The sequence below is a fragment of the Trifolium pratense genome, linkage group LG6 (assembly GCF_020283565.1).
Source record: "Trifolium pratense cultivar HEN17-A07 linkage group LG6, ARS_RC_1.1, whole genome shotgun sequence".
NCBI classification, from domain to species: Eukaryota; Viridiplantae; Streptophyta; class Magnoliopsida; order Fabales; family Fabaceae; genus Trifolium; species Trifolium pratense.
Genome location: NC_060064.1, coordinates 26,898,245 through 26,917,965, shown reverse-complemented (window position 1 = coordinate 26,917,965; position 19,721 = coordinate 26,898,245). Strand labels below are relative to the sequence as shown.

Genomic DNA, 19,721 nt, shown 5'->3' with positions numbered 1-19,721 from the left:
ATCAAATTCAACAAGTTACCCACTCACTCAGATAGAAAGATTCCTCATTTCTTCTTACTTAACTTCAAAAGTTCACTCCAAAACCCTTGAATTCCAAAAACACAACGCAACACATCATCATCATGGGTGGTGGTTCTATTACACATGAAGATTCTTGTTTGGATCAAGATTTTCCCTTTCTTTCCTCCCCACTCGCTCCCAGGTAGTGTGATTGATCATGATCAGTGGCTATTTATTGTGTTCTTGTTTCAATTGCCTCACTTTTTGTTCGGTTGTTACCAATGATGTACAAGATTGAAGTATCATGATTCATAATGCTATGATAGTTTCTTTTATGGACTTTTCCTAAAGTTTTTTTTTTTTGTTTGTTTGTGTTAACCCTCGGGTTACCGGGGGAAGGGCCCCCCTAAATTCGGAATTAGACTGTGAGTTGGGTAAAGTCCAACAAAAAATTGTTCTTCCCCTAAATATGTTTTTATGTATTATTACAAGTTTGTCAAGATAGTTTGTGATAAAACAGCTTATAAAAATACAATTTTAGTTAGTTAAAACTTATGAATTAACCTAAAAGCTTATTTATTTGTATAAACTGTTTTGTATAAGCTAAAAAAATAAGCCAATCCAAGCAGACCCTAAATAGAAAATAATCATGTTGATATATTGCATGCCATTTTGGCTCTAAATAGAAAATATTTGAAATTTGATTTTGCAGGTGTAGTTAAGGTTTGATGGTTGTGGTTGAATCCTTTATTTCTTAATCCTGTTGTATCATTTATTTGGTTGAGAATATCATTCTGAGAGTTACTTGATGATGGTTATGTTGTTTCTAATGTTTCAGGGATACCTTGAGCTTGCAGAATAAAGACAATAGAGTGAATGAGAAAAATGGATTAGATTTTGGAGAAGTTAGTGAAGAAAGTACAGAGACTTCTTCTACTGCTGATTTTGTTATCTGTGAAAGGAAGAGACTTAGTATCTACCAAGAAATCCTGCAAAGTTACGATGAATTGAAGATTGATAGTAAGAGTTTGAAAGAGGCGAAAGAAAAAATCTTGAGGTGTTGATTTGAACTCAAATTTCAATTATTTTTATCTGCAAATCTGAATGAAGTTTATTGTGATTGACTGATCGTGGTTTGATTGTAACACAGGTACAGACCTGGAACATGGACTGAGAAGGTCAGGGGCTTAAATTTATGTGATTATGATGTACCAGAGACAACGTGCCTTATATTGGTTGGTCCAAGTGGATCGGGGAAAAGTAGTCTCATAAATAGAATCTCTAAGGTGTTCGATGATGACAAATTCGCACCTGAAAGAGCACAAATATCATGTATGCTTTCAGTCCATCGATATATCTTCTTTACATCAGGATAAATATCTGTACATTGACTTATGAAATTTCAATTACATTTATCTTTTGATGCCAGATAATTCACTTATAGGGGATGGAACTTACTTCCTCCGCGAATTTATGATTCCAAGAGAGTCAAATTCTATCTGTCTGTATGATACACGTAGTTTGTCGGATAATTCACATGAGAATAATAAAATGCTGAAAAATTGGATGACAAAAGGTCTTCGTCATGGAGAGATTGTTGTCAGGTTTGAATATAATTTAAGTACTTAGATTACCAATATTCTCATATGTTAATATTTGCGTCATGTTTTACAAATTCTCTATCAGTAGTCGAGATACTCAAAGACTGAGTAAGAGTTTGAAGTGTAAAGGTGGTAAGAAAGGATTCTTTTCCGGTAAGAGCAGAAAAGTTAATTTTGTTATATGTGTCCTTAATGGTCTTTCGGTTCTGAATGTGATGGGGAATGCTCGCGGTGATTTTGAGGCACAGTATATTGAAGCAATTGTTTCTACTTTCAATTGCCCATACCTGTCATTTAAAGGTATTTTCCAGACAAGCTTATGTGTTTTCCTCTTACAATAACCCTTTTAGAGTTATTTATTTCATTGTACCTAACCTGGGTTCATCGTAGTAGCCAATCTGATAGTTCATTTCTATTGCTTGCAGATGACAAACCTGTACTTGTTTTAACTCATGGCGATCTCCTATCACTCTCTGACCGTGGTCGTGTTCGAGCATATTTGGGGGAGTTATTGGGAATTCCACCAACAAAGCAAATTTTTGACATCCCAGGTAGCCTTTCAACTCTTTCCATCGTCCCTTTCATTGAATAGTCTTTGATATCATTACATTATATAAGTTTAACAATTGCTTAAGTATCCTGCAGACTGTGATGACCTAGTGACTGAATCTGCGATAATTGGAATGTTAAGATATACTCTTGAGCATGCTGACAGAAATTTTCCTCAGAAAAGCAATGTTATGAATAAGGTTTGTGCTATTTCTCCAAATTTATAGCTACAAGCTGTTAACAAGAGCTGTTTTAAGTTGATATGACTTACTGAAATAGGGTTAAAGTTTATATAGCATAGCTACAAGTAGTAAACAAAATTATTATTCATTAAATATGGTGAAAGAGTAAAATTTGCTTATATTTTGAACCATCAAACATTGTCTTGATTTTTTATTCCTTAAGCAGTGACTTAAGGCACATTTTAACAAAACCTAATTGAGTTTGCAAACTGTTGGTGCTTGCAGGTTCATAAAATATCTCTATCACTATTCATGATTTTGCTTATACTAGGAATAGGATTTGGCATTGGCTTGGAACAAAAAAAGTTCATGCACCAGTACCATGCCCCTCAAGCTCAAGCACCTCAACCGCAAACTTGTAGTAGAATAGTTCAAGACATGCCTCCAAATGTGGATGTTCCTAAAAAGGACCCCAAGATAGAGCGTCGAAATCTGAAAGTTCCTAAAAAGGATCACAAGATAGAGCGTCCAAAACTGAAAGTACCTGAAAAGGAAGCCAACATAGAGTGGCATAAAATTCGGCACATATGGTAGCTATGAATATTGCTGATATGACTTGTAAATACTCTGTTATGGAGCTAAGTGAAAGGAGTTGAAATTAGGAGTGCCTGGTTAACATTGAATTGACAACACTAAGCATGTGGTATCTATCATTTTTGTTCCTCGCAATGGTAATTCTGTACATGGTTGAAATCCAAAGTAGAAAGTCTTTGTAAAAAAATGCTAGCAGTGCACTATTTACCAATTAACTTTTCATTATTAGGTAAGTTCTAGAGGAATTTTACTTAATGACACTTTTTAGGGGTGCCCATACTTCAGAGGTTTTTACTATTTCATGTATAGTTTTTTAAATTAATAATAAGGGAAAAAATTGTTTTATTTTTGTAATTAAGATACCCGTAAATGTAGCTCGGTTGATAGCTATCAGAAACATTATTGTAGGGATAGGGATCGAAGTTCGTACTCCGGATCCCCCACTTTTCCACACTTCAAATGTATGAGTCTAGCCAGTAGGATACTTGACAAAAAATAACCGAGTTTATGAGAGGGTGATGGTGGATTGTGGAACTCTTATCAGAAAAGAAAAAACATTCCACTACTTGCATACCCTAGTACTACTGAAGCATTAGCATGCAAAACAAGATGCTATGAACCTTCATATAAATAAAGTAATCAGAATACATAACAATCATTCTAACCTTAACATCAACAAAACTTTCAGAGTAAACTTAAACAACATTTTACTACCAAAGTTGGCCAGAATTTCTCAAGGGATGTAAAAGAGAATTTCTGGCTATAATTCCATGAAATCTGAGACAAAATTGAGCAACTTCAAAATTTCAAAATACAAACAACAATTGGAGCTAGTGCTAAATTATTTCAAATGAGTTCAAACAAGAATCAATGCTCTGAAGATGTTGGACTTGGAATACCCTGCAAGAAGGAAGCCCTATGTGAACAACACCATGAAATGGTGTTCACATGGGACCAAAATGTTAAGTTCAGCACAGAGCATACTTTTTCGTTGTTCGTGTCAACTTCCTTATTTGCAGTTAAAGAATCTATCCCACCATTGAGAAAACCATTCAATTTCATGTCGAAGTTGCTGTACTGGAAGTTCATTAACCACTTCACAAATCTACTTGGAGTCCCTCTAAGCTCCTTCCTCAGTGGATCTTCTCCCAAAGATTTGATAATTGAAGCAACTACAGTGACCATTGCAGGGTTGAGGTTGACGGTTCCGATTTTGGAGGAAACTTTGGCCGATTGAGAAGGACACCAGGACAAGTCAGATGATCCTCTAAAGTGGATTTTTTCCATACTGGTACCTCTAAATTTGAGGAGACTAAAGAAATCAGCCCATTCGTGTGCATTTTTGTTTTAAAAGACTCCGGAACCAGCAGAAACGAGTATCTTAACCAATCCTTGGTGGTTTCAGTCGAGAAAGACTGATTCTATGTCTGGAAAGTGGATGTGTGTGCACTGAATTATGACGGCAACACCTGCTGGCTTTATTCCATGATGCAAAGCAGAGCAAACTTCATTTGCGAGACGCTGAGGCTCTTGGAGTCGTTTTGCAAATACATCAGCAACACGAGAGAGTTTGCTTAAACCGACAACTCTTTCACCAGAGGGAACATAACCTACGTGACACTTGACCTGGAATGGAAGCATGCATGACTCAATATTTATTTGGCGGATTGCATGAAGTGTTTCCCTACAAGAGTTAGACTTCGCGATCAGGGTGTACATTGCCCGGCAGAATGTCTTTTTTGCTCGGATAATTATGAAAATAGCTTGTACATTTTTTTCATTTGCTCTCGGACTGTACAGATTTGGCGTGCCTGCGATTTCGGGAATTTTATTTCAGCTGCTACGCACAGAACAGCTGATGCATCAGCTGCAGTTTTTGATATGTTGCAGCACATGAGTACAAACGGATCAGTCAGCGGCCTGGCGGTTTTAATATGGAGTATCTGGAAGCATAGGAACTCCGAGTTATGGGATGATATTTCATAGACCAACATGCAATTAATTAATCGAGCAAAGTACTTGTTGGAGTGCTGGACAGCAGCCAATTCTGTGAATCCTCGAGTTGCTAATTCTTTAACAGTTCCAAATCACACAGTGGCTACTGTCATAGTTGGTCCGAGCCAGAATAGTTTGACAAAGCTAGATCGGGGTCGGTTCAAATGTAATGTTGGTGCCTCTTTTTCGTCGCAGCAAAATCGTGTTGGCATAGGTATTTGGATCGGTGATGACGATGGGCAGTTTGTGCTTGCTAAGACATCTTGGTTCTCACTACTTTGCAGTATTGATATAAGGGAAACGCTTCGCCTTCTCAACGGGTTGTATTGGATTCATGACTTGCAACTGGGACCGATGGACTTGCTCTTGATTCCAAACGTGTTTTTGATCATTTTCATATTGTAACAAGCACGATATCACTGAATTCAGCGATATAGGTAATGATTGTAGACTTCTCTTTAATTCTCATTTTAAAAACTCCCGTGTTGAGTTTACTAGAAGACAAGACATGGTATTTTAGCAAACGTAGTTTCATCTTTAGCTAATTTCCACATTTTCATTGAGATGGTAACATGTATTCAAATTATTTACCATTATGAATGAAATGTTACTTATGAACTACTTTCAGTCAAAAAAAGAAAGAAAGTGCAGGCTAGCAAATTTTGTTGTCCATTCATTAAGATTTATGTCATTTAAATTTTAAACTCGCAAATATATGGTGCTCGAATATAATTTTTGGAGAAAGTGTGGTGCCCCATTTTGTTCGGTATTCACAATATTTTCCTCTTTCGAAATGCTCAAAACAGAATTTGTAACTCAAACGATGGGGGAACTTCGTTGTCGATTGTCATCTATACTGAATTTGATAATGGAAATGATGACACAAGGCGCCGTAGAGGATACACACTATAAAATCTTGAATTTGTGAATCAAACCATCTCAAAATACTAAACCATCTTATATGAATTCCACTATTCGTTTTAAATGAAATTCATTAACCAGTCGAACTAGATCGTTTGGTTGTTCAATGTTCACGTTTCTTATGAAAAACACACAGAAATTATCAAGTTGTTTTGTTAACCAATTTTATAAAGAAATTACCAAATAAAAAATGGAATGTGTGCCATTATCTTATAAAGATAAAATAGTAAAATATTTATTTTCATATATCAAAATTAATTTTCAAAACACATAATAACAACGTCTCAAATTATCAAAAATAACTATTTATTCATTTTGGAATTTTTAAAATGATATAATATAAAAATGCTTGCGATTTTCAAAAACTTACGATCTTGCCCGTAATTTTATCCCATTTTGTAAAAGGCTTGCCCTCACTGATTTTCACAAAGTCAACGTACACGTGGACAAAACGTTGACTTGCAGACATGGCATATGAGTCACTGTTCCACATGTGCATTGACTTGGTCAAAATCAATAAGGTCAATCTTTTGCAAAATAGACTAAAGTTAAAGGTCAAAAATGTTATTATGAAAATTATCGACCAAAATCGCAAATTTATGGAAGTTAGATACAAAAGTGAGAGCCTATAAAAATAAACTTATGGTTTGTCTTGTGTAAAAATATAAAAACAAAAAATCAATTCTACAATTTACAAGTGAAACAATTTCTCACAATTGGATTATATATAAGATACATGAGAGTATGAGACTTGTTAATTCAACAAGTTACCACTCACTAAGATAAAAAGATTACTTAGCTTAAAAGTTATCTTCAGTTCACTCCATAACCATTGAGTATAACATTGAGTTATCTTCAGTTACAAGTGAAAAGTATGATATGATCGTAGATAATTAAGAATTTTGAAACTAATTTTTTGTAGTATAACCAGGGACGGATTCAATGGGTGGCAAGGGTGGGCTTTGGCCCCTCCCTCCCACCCCTAATTTTGTATATACTATATATTTAAAGTTGTTTTACACATAATTATTATTAATAGACTATAATTTCTATGTATAATCATAGTGTAAATTAATTCTGATAAATAAATCAATGTAAAATAGTTTTATATCAGTATAATTTGATCCCTATTTATATAAATTACAATTAAATTTTATGTAATATTTATTAAAAAAATGGTCAGCCCCCCGTTTGGTTAGTTTCTGGATCCGTCCCTGAGTATAACATGAAATTAGCTTTTGCATATGAAATTTTTCATAAGCTCTTTGATTGAACTTCTTTATGAACACCTTTTTGTTTATAAAGAAAAGGAAAAACTAAATAGAAAATAATCATGTTGACATATTGCATTCCCATTTTAGCTCTAAATAGAAAATATTTGAAATTTAACTGGATCTTGGTTTTGCAGGCGTAGTTAAGGTTTGATGGTTGAATCCTTTATTTCTTGATCCTGTTGTATCATATATTTTGTTGAGAATATCATTCTGACAATGACTTGATGATGGTTATGTTATTTCTAATCTTTCAGGGATACCTTGAGCTTGCAGAATAAAGACAATAGAGTGAATGAAAAAAATGGATTAGATTTTGGAGAAGTTAGTGAAGAAAGAACAGAAACTTCTTCTTCTGCTGATTTTGTTGTCAGTGAAAGGAAGAGACTTATCTTACAAGAAATCCTGCAAAGTTATTGTTGGAACATGATGAAGGAATAAGAGGAAACTTGGTATTGAAGTAAACACATTTGTTAGAACCATGTGTAGTGTGAATTGAAAAAAGGCTCTTTGAGTCCCACATTGGAAAAATCACACCACTTGGTAGTGTTTATATACCACAAGGTGGCAATCCAAGGGTGTGCCCTTGGGGTACCCACTTTTGTAAGAAAGGGAGACCACACACAATGTCGAATATCACGCGCGCCGCCGCCGTCCGGCCGGCTCGGTTCGGTTCGGGCCGGGCTTGGGTGATATATTAATTTTTTAATACTAAGAAAAAAGAAATATTTTGAATTTAATTTCTTTTAGTGTGTCCCTAAATTCGCACATGTTAAATGTGCTAAGACCAAGTCTGAACAGATTTTTATCTGTTAAACGGTCAAAGCCTGCGTGTCCTATTTTTTAGCCACGTTTTGAAATGTTAAACGGTCAAAAATGAGGTGTCCCACGTTTCCTATTTTTGTGCCACGGTTTTGAACTTGGACTGAGCAACTTCAGCTCCTGAAATCTCTCTGATTCCAGCCCCCTCATTGCCTATAAATACCACTTCTCATTCTTCAGTTTTTTCACACTTTTCTTTTCTCTGCATTCTGAGAAACTGCTTTCTTTCTTCTCTATTTTTTCTTTCTTCGTTAAATTATTGTTGTTTCAATATTTGAACGGTTGTAAACCGTAGGATTGATATTCGCATATCAATTAGAGTGGTTCGAAATTTTCGACCATACTTGGTGTTATTCTGGCCGATACTACAGTGCAGTAGTTTATCGGTATTTTCTTTGAAAACGGCTGTTTTATCCTGGGGACTTCGCGGTTGATATACTACAGTGCACTATTTCGAGTAGTTCCGCGAAACGTCTTAAAGAAAGCGACCTAGTACGCGACTCAGCCAATAATTTGTTTCGTTGCCAATTTTGAAAATTCGTTTTTCTGTTTTTTATAAAGTCAGTAAACCGTTTTACAACAGTTATGATGAATTGAAGATTGATATTAACAGTTTGAAAGAGGCGAAAGAAAAAATCTTGAGGTTTTGATTGGAACTCAAATTTCAATTATTTTTATCTGCAAATCTGAATGAAGTTTATCGTGATTGTGGTTTGATTGTAACACAGGTACAGGCCTGGAACATGGACTGAGAAGGCCGGGGGCTTAAAGTTACGTGATTATCATGTACCAAAGACAACATGCCTCATATTGGTTGGTCCAAGTGGATCGGGGAAAAGTAGTCTCATAAATAGAATCTCTAAGGTGTTCGATGACGACAAATTCGCACCTGAAAGAGCAGCACAAGTATCATGTATGTATGCATTTTAGCACTTTAAATTTGATATCGACTTGAATATCGAAGAAGTAGGACTTCTGTTCATCGATATGTCTTCTTTACATCAGGATAACCATCTGTACATTGACTTATGAAATTTCGATTACATTTATCTTTTGATGCCAGATAGTTCACTTATAGGGGATGGAGCTTGCTTCCTCCGTGGGTTTATGATTCCAAGAGACTCAAATTCTATTTGTCTGTATGATACACTTAGTTTGTCGGATAATTCACATGAGAATAGTAAAATGCTGAAAAATTGGATGACAAAAGGTGTTCGTCATGGAGAGCTTGTTGTCAGGTTTGAATATAATTTAAGTACATAACATTACCAATAATCTCATATGTTAATATTTACGTCAAGTTTTATAAATTCTCTATCAGGAGTAGAGATACTCAGAGACTGAGTAAAGGTTTGAAGTGTAAAGGTGGCAAGAAAGGATGCTTTCCGAGTAAGAGCAGAAAAGTTAATTTTGTTGTATGTGTCCTTAATGGTCTTTCGGTTTTGAATGTGATGGGGAATGCTCGTGGTGATTTTGAGGCATGGTAGATTGAGGAAATTGTTTCTACTTTCAATTGCCCATACCTGTCATTTGAAGGTATTTTCCGGACAAGCTTATGTGTTATCCTTGTAGAGTTATTTATTTCATTGTACATGGGTTCATAATAGTCGCCAATCTGATAGTTCATTTTGATTGCTTACAGATGACAAACCTGTACTTGTTTTAACTCATGGCGATCTCCTATCACTCTCTGACCGTGCTCGCGTTCGTGCATATTTGGGGGAGTTATTGGGAATTCCACCAACAAAGCAAATTTTTGACATCCCAAGTAGCCTTCCAGCTTTGTTACCATCTATTTCATTGAATATTCGTTGATATCATCAAATTAATATATAAATTTAACAGTTGCTTAATTATCCTGCAGACTGTGATGACCTAGTTACTGAATCTGCCATAATTGGAATGTTAAGATATTCTCTTGAGCATGCTGACCGAAATTTTCCTCAGAGAAGCAATGTTATTAGTGAGGTTTGTGCTATTTCTCCAAATTTATAGCTACAAGCTGATAGCAAAGCTGTTTTAAGTTTATATGACTGACTGAAATAGGGTGAAAGTTTATATAGCATAGCTACAAGTAGATAACAAACAAGTATTTTTTGCTTATAATCAAGACTTTCAATCAAACATTGTCTCGATTTTTTATTTCTTAAGCAGTGACTAAAGGCACATTTTAACAAAATCACATTTTAACAAAATTTATACGAAGTACATTACTTATCTTTTTAGGAGTATCTTCAGAGGTTTTTACCATTTCATGTATTGTTTTTTAAATTAATAATAAAGGAAAAACTTATTTTATTTTTGTAATTAAGATATTCGTAAATGTAGCTCAGTTAATAACTATCAGAAACATTATTGTAGGGACCAAGTTCAAACTCTCGATCCCCATTTTTCCACACTTCAAATGTGTGAGTCTAGCCAGTAGAATGCTTGACAAAAAAAATAAACGAGTTTATAAGAGGGTAATGGTGGATTGTGGAACTCCTCTGTCACTAGGGTCAACTAACAGTAGCTATTACTGTAAATATCTGATTGATGCCAAATGGCTCCAAGAACTTTACTCATCCTGGTTAACTTGACTAATATACATTTTGATACCATTTACATAATAACCATGATTAGTTCAAAGCAGCTATTAGGTCTATTTGTGATATCCATTTCACAAGAATGTGTATAAATATATCTAAATTGATTATTGTAAAAAAAATATCATTGGAAATAGATTTCATTCTTGGTGCTTTCTCCAATTAAACCCAAATTGTCTTCAATAAAATGACATGTGAATCTTATCAGGAAAGAAAAAACATTCCACTACTAGCATACCCTAGTACTGAAGCATTTGCATGCAAAATAAGATGCTGTGAACCTTCATATAAATAAAGTAATCAGAATACATAACAATCATTCTAACCTCAACATCAACAAAACTTTCAGAGTAAACTTAAACAACATTTTACTGCCAAAGTTGGCCAGTATGTAAATCCTACTTTTCTCAAGGGATGTAATGTAAAAGACAATTTCTGGCTATAATTCTATGAAATCTGAAACAAAATTGAGCAACTTCAAAATTTCAAAATACAAACAACTGGAGCTAGTGCTAAATTATTTCAAATGAATTCAAACAAGAATCAAAGCTCTGAAGATGTTGGACTTGGAATACCCTGCAAGAAGGAAGCCCTTGTGGCAAGGTTGGTCGAAAATTGTCCTAAAACAGCAATAGTGGCAGTACTACTTCCAAACTTCTCAATACCTCTAGAAATCATACATGTGTGACTTGCTTCTACAACTACTATCACATCTCCACCGATCAGCGGTGAAATTGTCTCAGCTATCTGTCTAGTAAGCCTCTCCTGAACTTGAAGCTTGAAACCGTAAAAATGTACTATCGATTGTAAAAGAGATTTTCCGATAGGACTAAATCCATCTGATAGGATGTAACCTATGTGAACAACACCATGGAATGGAAGTAAATGGTGTTCACATTGTGACCAAAATTGTAAATTCAGCTCAGAGCATATTTTTTTAGTGTTCTTGTCAACCTCCTTATTCGCGGTTAAAGAATCTATCCCACCATTGAGAACACCATTCAATTTCATGTCGAAGTTGCTGTTCTGAAAGTTCATTAACCACTTCACAAATCTACTTGGGGTACCTCTAAGCTCCTTCCTCAATGGATCTTCTCCCAAAGATTTGATAATTGAAGCAACTGCAGTGACCATTGCAGGGTTGACGGTTCCGATTTTGGAGGAAACTTTGGCCGATTGAGAAGGACACCAGGACAAGTCAGATGATCCTCTAAAGTGGATTTTTTCCATACTGATACCTCTAAATTTGAGGAGACTAAAGAAATCAGCCCATTCGTCTGCATTTTTGTTTTCAAAAACTCCGGAACCAGCGGAAACAACTATCTTAACCAATCCTTGGTGGTTTGAGTCGAGAAAGACTGATTCTATGTCTGGAAAGTGAATGTGTGTACATTGAAATATGACGGCAACACCTGCTGGCTTTATTCCATGATGCAAAGCAGAACAAACTTCATTTGCGAGACGCTGAGGCTCTTGGAGTCGTTTTGCAAATACATCAGCAACACGAGAGAGTTTGCTTAAACCGACAACTCTTTCACCAGAGGGAACATAACCCACATGACACTTGACCTGGAATGGAAGCATGCATGACTCGCAATAGGAAAACAGGTCAAGATCTCTGACAATCACAAGTCCACCTGCACCACCAGCATGACCAACTCTATTATCTAGTCCAGCTTCAGGGAATAAAGCACCTTGAACAATGTCCTTCACCTTTTGCCTGTAACCTGGAAGAAGAGAGATCTCCTTATGATTAGTAACGGAAGTATTGCAAAAATAGTATATTATGATTTTCAATTTAACAAAGTGCCAACAGGACATATTAGAGTTGGGAATGTATGGAGACAGGTAAAGAACAAAGCAAGGAACAAAAACAGAGAACAAAATAAATTCTGATTACGGCAGCAAATTGCAAGATATCATAGAAGTTTGTTACCAGTGTGTCAATCATAGAAAATAGCAGTTTGTTCAAATTCCACTAAGCAATAGTGTTATAGCGCCACAATTTGACAACATTTTGTACTTAATAATGTATTGCAGAACAATATTTTGAGCAAATTCCACTACACTAGTATAAACATACACACATGTGACAATTGTAATGTGGTGCAAAAGCCACTCTGCAGCAACATCACACGAGCACAGAAAAAGAAATGCAAAAGCTGACCAAATTGAAGATAACTAACTATATGACCAGATATTGGATCATCAAAACAGATTGATAAATGAACAAAATCATGATTTGGTGTGAAATAAAATATCTCGGCGGTAATTGTCAACAAAAAGAAGAATGACTAAATGCAAAATTCAATATGCTTGCAAACTGAAGAACTCCCTTTAACCATAACTCAACTCTTTAGAACCTGAATATCGGATAATTCACATCTGTCGGTTCTCTCTCTACACTTTCATAGTCTTAGTTTTACCTGGTGGGATTTTCCTTTGAATTTTAGTTGTGAATTTTCAATGCGTAATAGGCATGGCCTACCGCGATTTGTTGGTGGAATTGTCAAAATCACGGTGAGCCACCGTGATTTTGGCAAAAACTACACTTTAAAGCTTCAACAAAATCATGGTGCTGCTGTATAAACCTAAAGAACTTCAAACATCTCCAAGTTAAGACCCATTTTATTACTGGTCTGCCATACTCTACCCAAAACTTTCATTTGTCCTAAAGCTGAAAAGTGGATAGTTTCTGTCATAAATGTTTCTTCTATCGCCAGCTCAAAAGTTTTATTCATAAATGTTTCTTTTATAGATAAATAACAAAATGGTCATCTAACAATAGACAAATAAATAAACTCAAGGACAAACAAATATAGTAAAAGATCCAGCTAAGCAATATGAATATGACCGTAGATTAGATCCAAACTTTGATATCAGGACAAACAAAAATCTACTACTCATAAAGCACTGTAAAGCCAAATTTGAACAAATATATAGCTCATCTAAACTTTAAAGTAAATACTATCATGTAAATTGGACACCAAAAACACAAATGCATATATGATATATTGCATGTTTGTATTCACTTTTGGCCAAAAGTGATTTTGAAGACTTATAAAGTCCAGAGTTCGGCCGTGAGGTAAGTACAGTCCGGTCAATAATTGTTCTGAATTTAACTTGGGTTGTCTCGAACGATTCATCCTGGGACTCATTAACCACTTGAGTCAAATGCCTTGGTTGCCAAAAGTGATTATGAAGACTTATAAAATCAATTTTGATATACAACTAACCCTATTTTTCATTAAAAAAAAAATTTAAAAACTTGAAAGATGTCAATGGGAGTGACGACTTTCATTAAAATATGGAAAAAAAATCAAAGTTGTGGCTGCCATCCACGACTTTGCTTATAAGCTGAGAAAAAAAAAATAGAGTGGGGTGTAAGTCGTACATGACAACGACGACTTACACCCTTTTGGTAAATTTTGAAAAAACTGCACTAGTTTGGTAATATCATGTAAAAAATACACCCTTTTGGTAAAAAAGTCCTTTGGGGGTGAGTTAGACTCTAGAGTTGATTCTAACTTGAAGCTATAATTTGTAGCTTTTGCCTCCAAACGTGATTTTATACTCAAATCTATATTTAAACTCACTATCAATGAATCTATCCAAGCATAAATCATTTTACCTTAAACTGACTTTTAACTAAATTCAATTTTACAAAATCAATTCAATCAAAATCAATAATTTTAATTACAGTGAAATCAAACACATACTCAAGAGCTAAGTTACTACTAACTATCTTTCAACAATTTATATATTTTAAGAATAAGAAACACTTTTTGTTACCTCTTGTTCCTTCACGAAGGGCTTTGGCAACACGAAGTGGTGTCTTTCTAATACCTTCTCTATTAATATCTTCACCAAGACCCATCAACAAAACCTTAACAGCATCTTCAATAACAGCACCATCTTTTCCATTTTCACCACAACAAATATTCATTCCATTTTCGAGCTCAACATTGAAATGCCCATCATCTAAACAGCCCATTGAAATACAACAAATCCCAAAAAAAAATAAAAAATCAGACTTTTACAATAATATCTAAAAAACAGGGTGACATGCACCCCAAGATAGGATTTTGAAGACAACCCAAGTTTGAAAAACAGAAATCACGTGTGAAAATGAAAAAGGGTCATAGAGATCGGTGTTGGAAAATTGGAGATGATGAAGAATAACGCAGAGAGAGAGAGAGAGAGAGAGAGAGAGAGAGAGAGAGAGAGAGGCCAAAGAAAAAGGAATGAAGAATTAAAAAGGAAACAAAAAAAAAGGGTTGGTGTAGTGCGGTGGGTGGGTTGGTGTCGTTGGACCTGGTTGGCTTTGATTTGTGTGGATCTTACGTTGCTGTTGTAATTACAAAGATGTTCCAATCAGGAATATTATTTTATTGTTCCGTTTAAAACATTGCACCTAATATATCCTCCCTCCACGAGTAAATGTTAATTTTTCAGATTTATCGAATAATTTATGTATTTGAATTATAATGTAGATTAGATATATCACTTTTTCAATGAATTTAAGAGAAATAGTCATTTTGGTTCTTCAATGTGTAACTCGCTGTCATTCTGGTCCTCACTGAGATTTACTCCTGGAGTCAACGGATTATTTAAATATTAATTTGGCATATTATATTAAATATTAATTTGGCTGAAAATTCCTTTCTTTAACTTTTTATCCTTTTTTGTAAAAAAAAAAAACTTTCTACCCTTTTATTTCATCAACCAAAAGAATTTATCATTTTATTACTCTATGGAGATATTTTGACTAAACTTTTTTTTTGTCTTAAAAAACTTTTACATATTATTATTATTTTTGTCAAAAAAATATTTTATTATTAACACTGATGGTGTTGCAACCTTAGTCACTTCATCATGTGGTGGTATTTTCAGAAACTATTTGGCAGATTTGGTTTGTGTTTTGCTCAAAACACTAGTCAAGGATCGGCATTTCACGCAGAGCTCTGTGGTGTAATGTCTGCAATTGAAATTGCACACAGGTTTCATTGACATCAATTATGGATAGAAACAGATTCATCTCTTGTGGTGAAAGCTTTCAAGAACGATGCTTTGATCCCTTGGAAGCTTAGGAATAGATGGTCAAACTGTAACTGTCTTCTTAAGAATATGAATGTTATTGTATCACATATTTTTCGTGAAGGAAATACATGTGCTGATAATTTAGCAATGATAGGTTTAAATTTGGAAAACCTTACTATTTGGTTTGATTTGCCTACTGAGATTATAGATAGTTTCTTTAGAAACAAGTTTGGTTTACCTAACTATAGGTTTACCAATTTGTAAGGAGGTTTTGGTTATTGTCCCCCTCCTTGTTTTTTGTGTTCTCCTTTTCTTTCTTTATCTATTTTGAGGTTTGTATATAAAATTTCATCTATTATTTATATGTTTATAAGTTTCTCTTTCATGATCTTTCTCCTAAGTGACAATCTCTCCTTAATCTATGTAATAGGTGGCACTCTTATGGTTGGACATTTCCTATGTGGCAAATGCTTAAGAGTTCTTTCTTATGAATTCTTTCACAAGACAAATTAGCATTTAATGCACTTAGAATTTGAATTAGAATGTTCTATTACCTATAAATATATAACATTCATGTCAAATTTTTATTCTAAATAATTGTATACAGTAAAAAATAAATTTCTTTTTCTGAATAATTGTATAGTATTATTGTCAAAAAAAAAAAAATTAAATGTATAGTAATATTTAATTGTATGATATTTTGAATTTTTTTTGGTACAAATTGTATATGATATTTTGAATTAGTTGTCAATTGCATAATAATTAATACATGTTTTTCGGATGAAAGACACATTATAAAGGTCATAATTTTATTCTAAATAATTGTATATAATAAAAATTATTATTTCTATTTTAATAGTCATAATAATACTTTCTGTAGGAAAAAAAATAGTAATCATAATAATAATAATAATTTTATATACACATTTTTTTTTCTTCTGATAGTAATAATAATTTGTCAGTGGAATAATATTAATTTAATTTAATACTAAATTGATGGACATTCTTGATGAATTCTGTCATCATATGTCAAGGTGCAGATTGATACAGGTTTTTTTTTATGATTGATTTCTGCCATCACACATTGAACTTCAAATAAGCCCTAAATTGATGGACATTATATTTCCATTCACTTCAATCTTCATGGTTGACCTCATTAATATTTCCCATGATTTTTGATTCTGAATACCTGCACCATATTAAATCAAATATTCAATCAATGACACCATAAATAGTTGATTTCTAATTCTGGCAAATACTTTTGAAATTAAATTTTAGCGCCAAAAAAATAATTCAATTTCAGATCTTTTTGAGACATGACCAATTGTGCCGCCTTAGACACCCAATTCTTTTAACCCTAATATCATCAAATGCACGATTTTTCCGTAATCGAATTTAATGCCTTATTTCTTGCCATACTATTGAGTTTCTCTCTCATGATCAAATTCTTATGTGTCAAAAAAAATATCCTACATATCAATTAACCAGCTATTTATGTTTTACGTGTCATTTAACCAGACGTTTTATGTTTTTTATTTAAATATATTTAGTAGTTTTCTTTAGTCATCAATGCTCAATTATAACTATAATTATATATAGAAATTTCTTATTCTTATAAATTAATTTGAACAACATTCAATGTTGAGATTCTTTGTTCGTTTGAAAAATATCAACAATGCTTTTCAATTCTTATTTTTTAACTGTATTATTTGATTAGTAAAAAAAAAACTGGATTATTATTTGAGTGCATTTAACTGTATTCTTATTTTTTAATTTCTTCTTTGATCAATAATTTTTTTGACGGATTTGTTCAAGTTTTCTTATGTTTCTTTTTTGACTGATTTTTTATGTTTCTTTTTTATTATTTAGATTATTTTATTTTGATGTTTATCATTTTTTTTTATTAATCCGGTTTTTGTTTTCGACAGGGATTCAATTGAAAGACGGGAAGAAATGCATCATATTCTCACAAAATGAAAGTTGGAATATCAATAAAAATGTATATATGAGCTAAAATGTGGCCTATATGTTTAATTGTTGGATATACTAAGAAATTGATCAAATGATGTATTTTCTCAATAGTGTTAAGTTTATCTTTATCTTATCTTTTTTTCTATTGTAAATTTTCTTTTATGTTTTAGTTTTGAACAAGGTGATCTATATTATATTGGATTTTGTTTTTGAAAATTGCAACGGATTGAGTAATTAGGTGTTCATATGTTATATTACAAACATTTTAATTACACATAATTTACAATTTTGTAGGAGACTAAATGTGTAAAAAATCATCATTCTTGTGTTGTGAACAATGTAATGGGTTAAGTGATGGTGGAAGTGCAATCTCTTTGAGATAGTTGTTATTGGTGAATTTATTTGTGGTGTCAAATATGGATTAATCTCGCCATTTTAGGGTAGATTGAAATTCTGCCATTTATTGTTTATAAAAAAAATTATGGCATTTATTTATTGTTGAAATAGATACTGAGTTCTGAAGATTCTATAGATTTCTTTTATTCCCACATGTGAGAATATTTTTCCACACGGGGACGTGGGAGTAAATTCCCAGAAGAAAGCGAAGGTCTACAATAGAGAGATGACGATTAAGAATAGATGCATAATACCCGTTAGATTAATTTTGCATAGTAATTTTCTTTTCTTTTTTTGCAAAAATAAAAGAACTTGCAGAGACTGATGAAACAGAAAAAAAATAACATGTAGTTTAAGTGGAATATCATTTTCCATTCCGCCATTCCTCTTTAAAATTTCTAAAATTGATAACAATATTTTTCATATTTAAATAAATTATTACATTAAATGTAAAATTAATTTTACAAATGATTAAAAAATCACAAAATATTTTTTCTGACTCAATAATTAAAAAATAACAAAATATTAAAAGTTTAATTATTCATATTTTTCATTGAGCATTAACCCGTGCGAATGCACGGGTAAGTTATACTAGTATACATAATATTGACTCCAAGACGACTTGTAAAAGTTACTCCAAATTTTGACCTTTAATTTTAATATTAATTAATGGCTAAGATTGACTCATCATAATTGAAGAGAATGAAGATTATCAAAAGATACTTCAAATATAAGAGAATGAATAAAGCATCATTTTAAGCACATTTAATTGAAATAACAATTTGATAGTTGGTCAACCGGCATTTATTTATGTATTTTAAGCAAAACATAAACGATAGATCAATCTAATTGTTGGTCAACACATCATAAAAATAAATAAACAAAATTATACGTCAGGTCATAAATAATAATAAATAGATACTATAAATTTGTGCGTTTTAAAATTTGAAAGGAGTATTTAGAATTCTATAAATTAAGATTGTTATAAGGCTTCTAGGTATTGTGCATCTAGCTATGGCATATCCAAATCAAATTACCCTAAAATTCACAACACTGTTAATTTCAATACTTGCATTTGTGACTAGAGAGACTATAGCAAATTATCCTATACATATTTCAATTACCAATAATTTAAGTCCAAATCCCACAAGTTTGACCGTTCATTGTAAATCCAAAGATGACGATCTTGGATTTCACACACTCACACATTTAGGAAAGTACACGTTTACATTCAGGAAATCAGCATTTCCTATCTTTTCATCAACGTTATTCTTCTGCAGCTTTACATGGTCAGCAAGTCCATATCGTCATTATCTTGACATTTACAATCAAAAGCATATGGATTGCACACAATGTGACTGGTATATAAATAACACTGGTGGATGTTATTGGGAATCTGCAACAGACGGTACTCTATGTTTTCCCTGGAAAAGTATTGAATTAAATCAATTAATGGATGGAAACAGTACATCCAAGATGTAACTGTCATGTATTTTCTTGCAATTGAAATAAAAACATCATGGTATTCTACTCATTATGAACATTAATTTCCTTTCAAATGCTTGATGTTCAAATTTTTTCATGTGTTAGTTTTATGGATTTCAAATCAGTGTACTGAATAAGAATAGTTCAAAATCAAGTTGTTAAGTTTTACGTTGTTTAATTTCTAGATCGGAGTTATTTTATTCTTCCTTCAACGCTTTCGCATAATTTCTTTATGTATTGTGATTTTTCTGGGCTTTATGAACGATTGTTCTAACCATGGGATGAAATATTGGTCTTGAACAACGATGT

The 19,721-nt window shown here is 33.1% G+C and overlaps 2 protein-coding genes and 1 pseudogene across 4 annotated transcripts; 2 read left to right on the top strand and 1 right to left on the bottom strand.

Moving 5' to 3' along the window:
- Positions 1-6: 6 nt before the first annotated feature.
- Positions 7-3,377, top strand: LOC123889197. 2 transcript variants are annotated; one of them, XM_045938419.1, is made up of 8 exons: positions 7-202; positions 839-1,057; positions 1,151-1,332; positions 1,430-1,604; positions 1,690-1,901; positions 2,027-2,152; positions 2,247-2,350; positions 2,618-3,377. In XM_045938419.1, the coding sequence occupies exons 1-8, from the start codon at positions 123-125 to the stop codon at positions 2,924-2,926; spliced, it is 1,407 nt and encodes a 468-aa protein (XP_045794375.1). In that variant the 5' UTR covers positions 7-122; the 3' UTR covers positions 2,927-3,377. The 2 variants fall into 2 exon arrangements, with proteins under 2 accessions (XP_045794375.1, XP_045794374.1); XM_045938418.1 differs by having other exon boundaries at positions 8-202; positions 1,687-1,901.
- Positions 3,378-3,571: 194 nt separating this feature from the next.
- On the bottom strand, positions 3,572-14,725 carry LOC123889198 (GTP cyclohydrolase 1). Of its 2 annotated transcripts, XM_045938421.1 has the most exons (3): positions 14,313-14,719; positions 11,080-12,247; positions 3,572-3,809 (listed from the first exon to the last, which is right to left on the bottom strand). In XM_045938421.1, exons 1-3 carry the CDS (start codon positions 14,512-14,514, stop codon positions 3,794-3,796), a joined length of 1,386 nt encoding a protein of 461 aa, XP_045794377.1. In that variant the 5' UTR covers positions 14,515-14,719; the 3' UTR covers positions 3,572-3,793. The 2 variants fall into 2 exon arrangements, with proteins under 2 accessions (XP_045794377.1, XP_045794376.1); XM_045938420.1 differs by lacking the exon at positions 3,572-3,809 and having other exon boundaries at positions 10,827-12,247; positions 14,313-14,725.
- On the top strand, positions 4,919-9,935 carry LOC123888946 (annotated as a pseudogene).
- Positions 14,726-19,721: the final 4,996 nt, after the last annotated feature.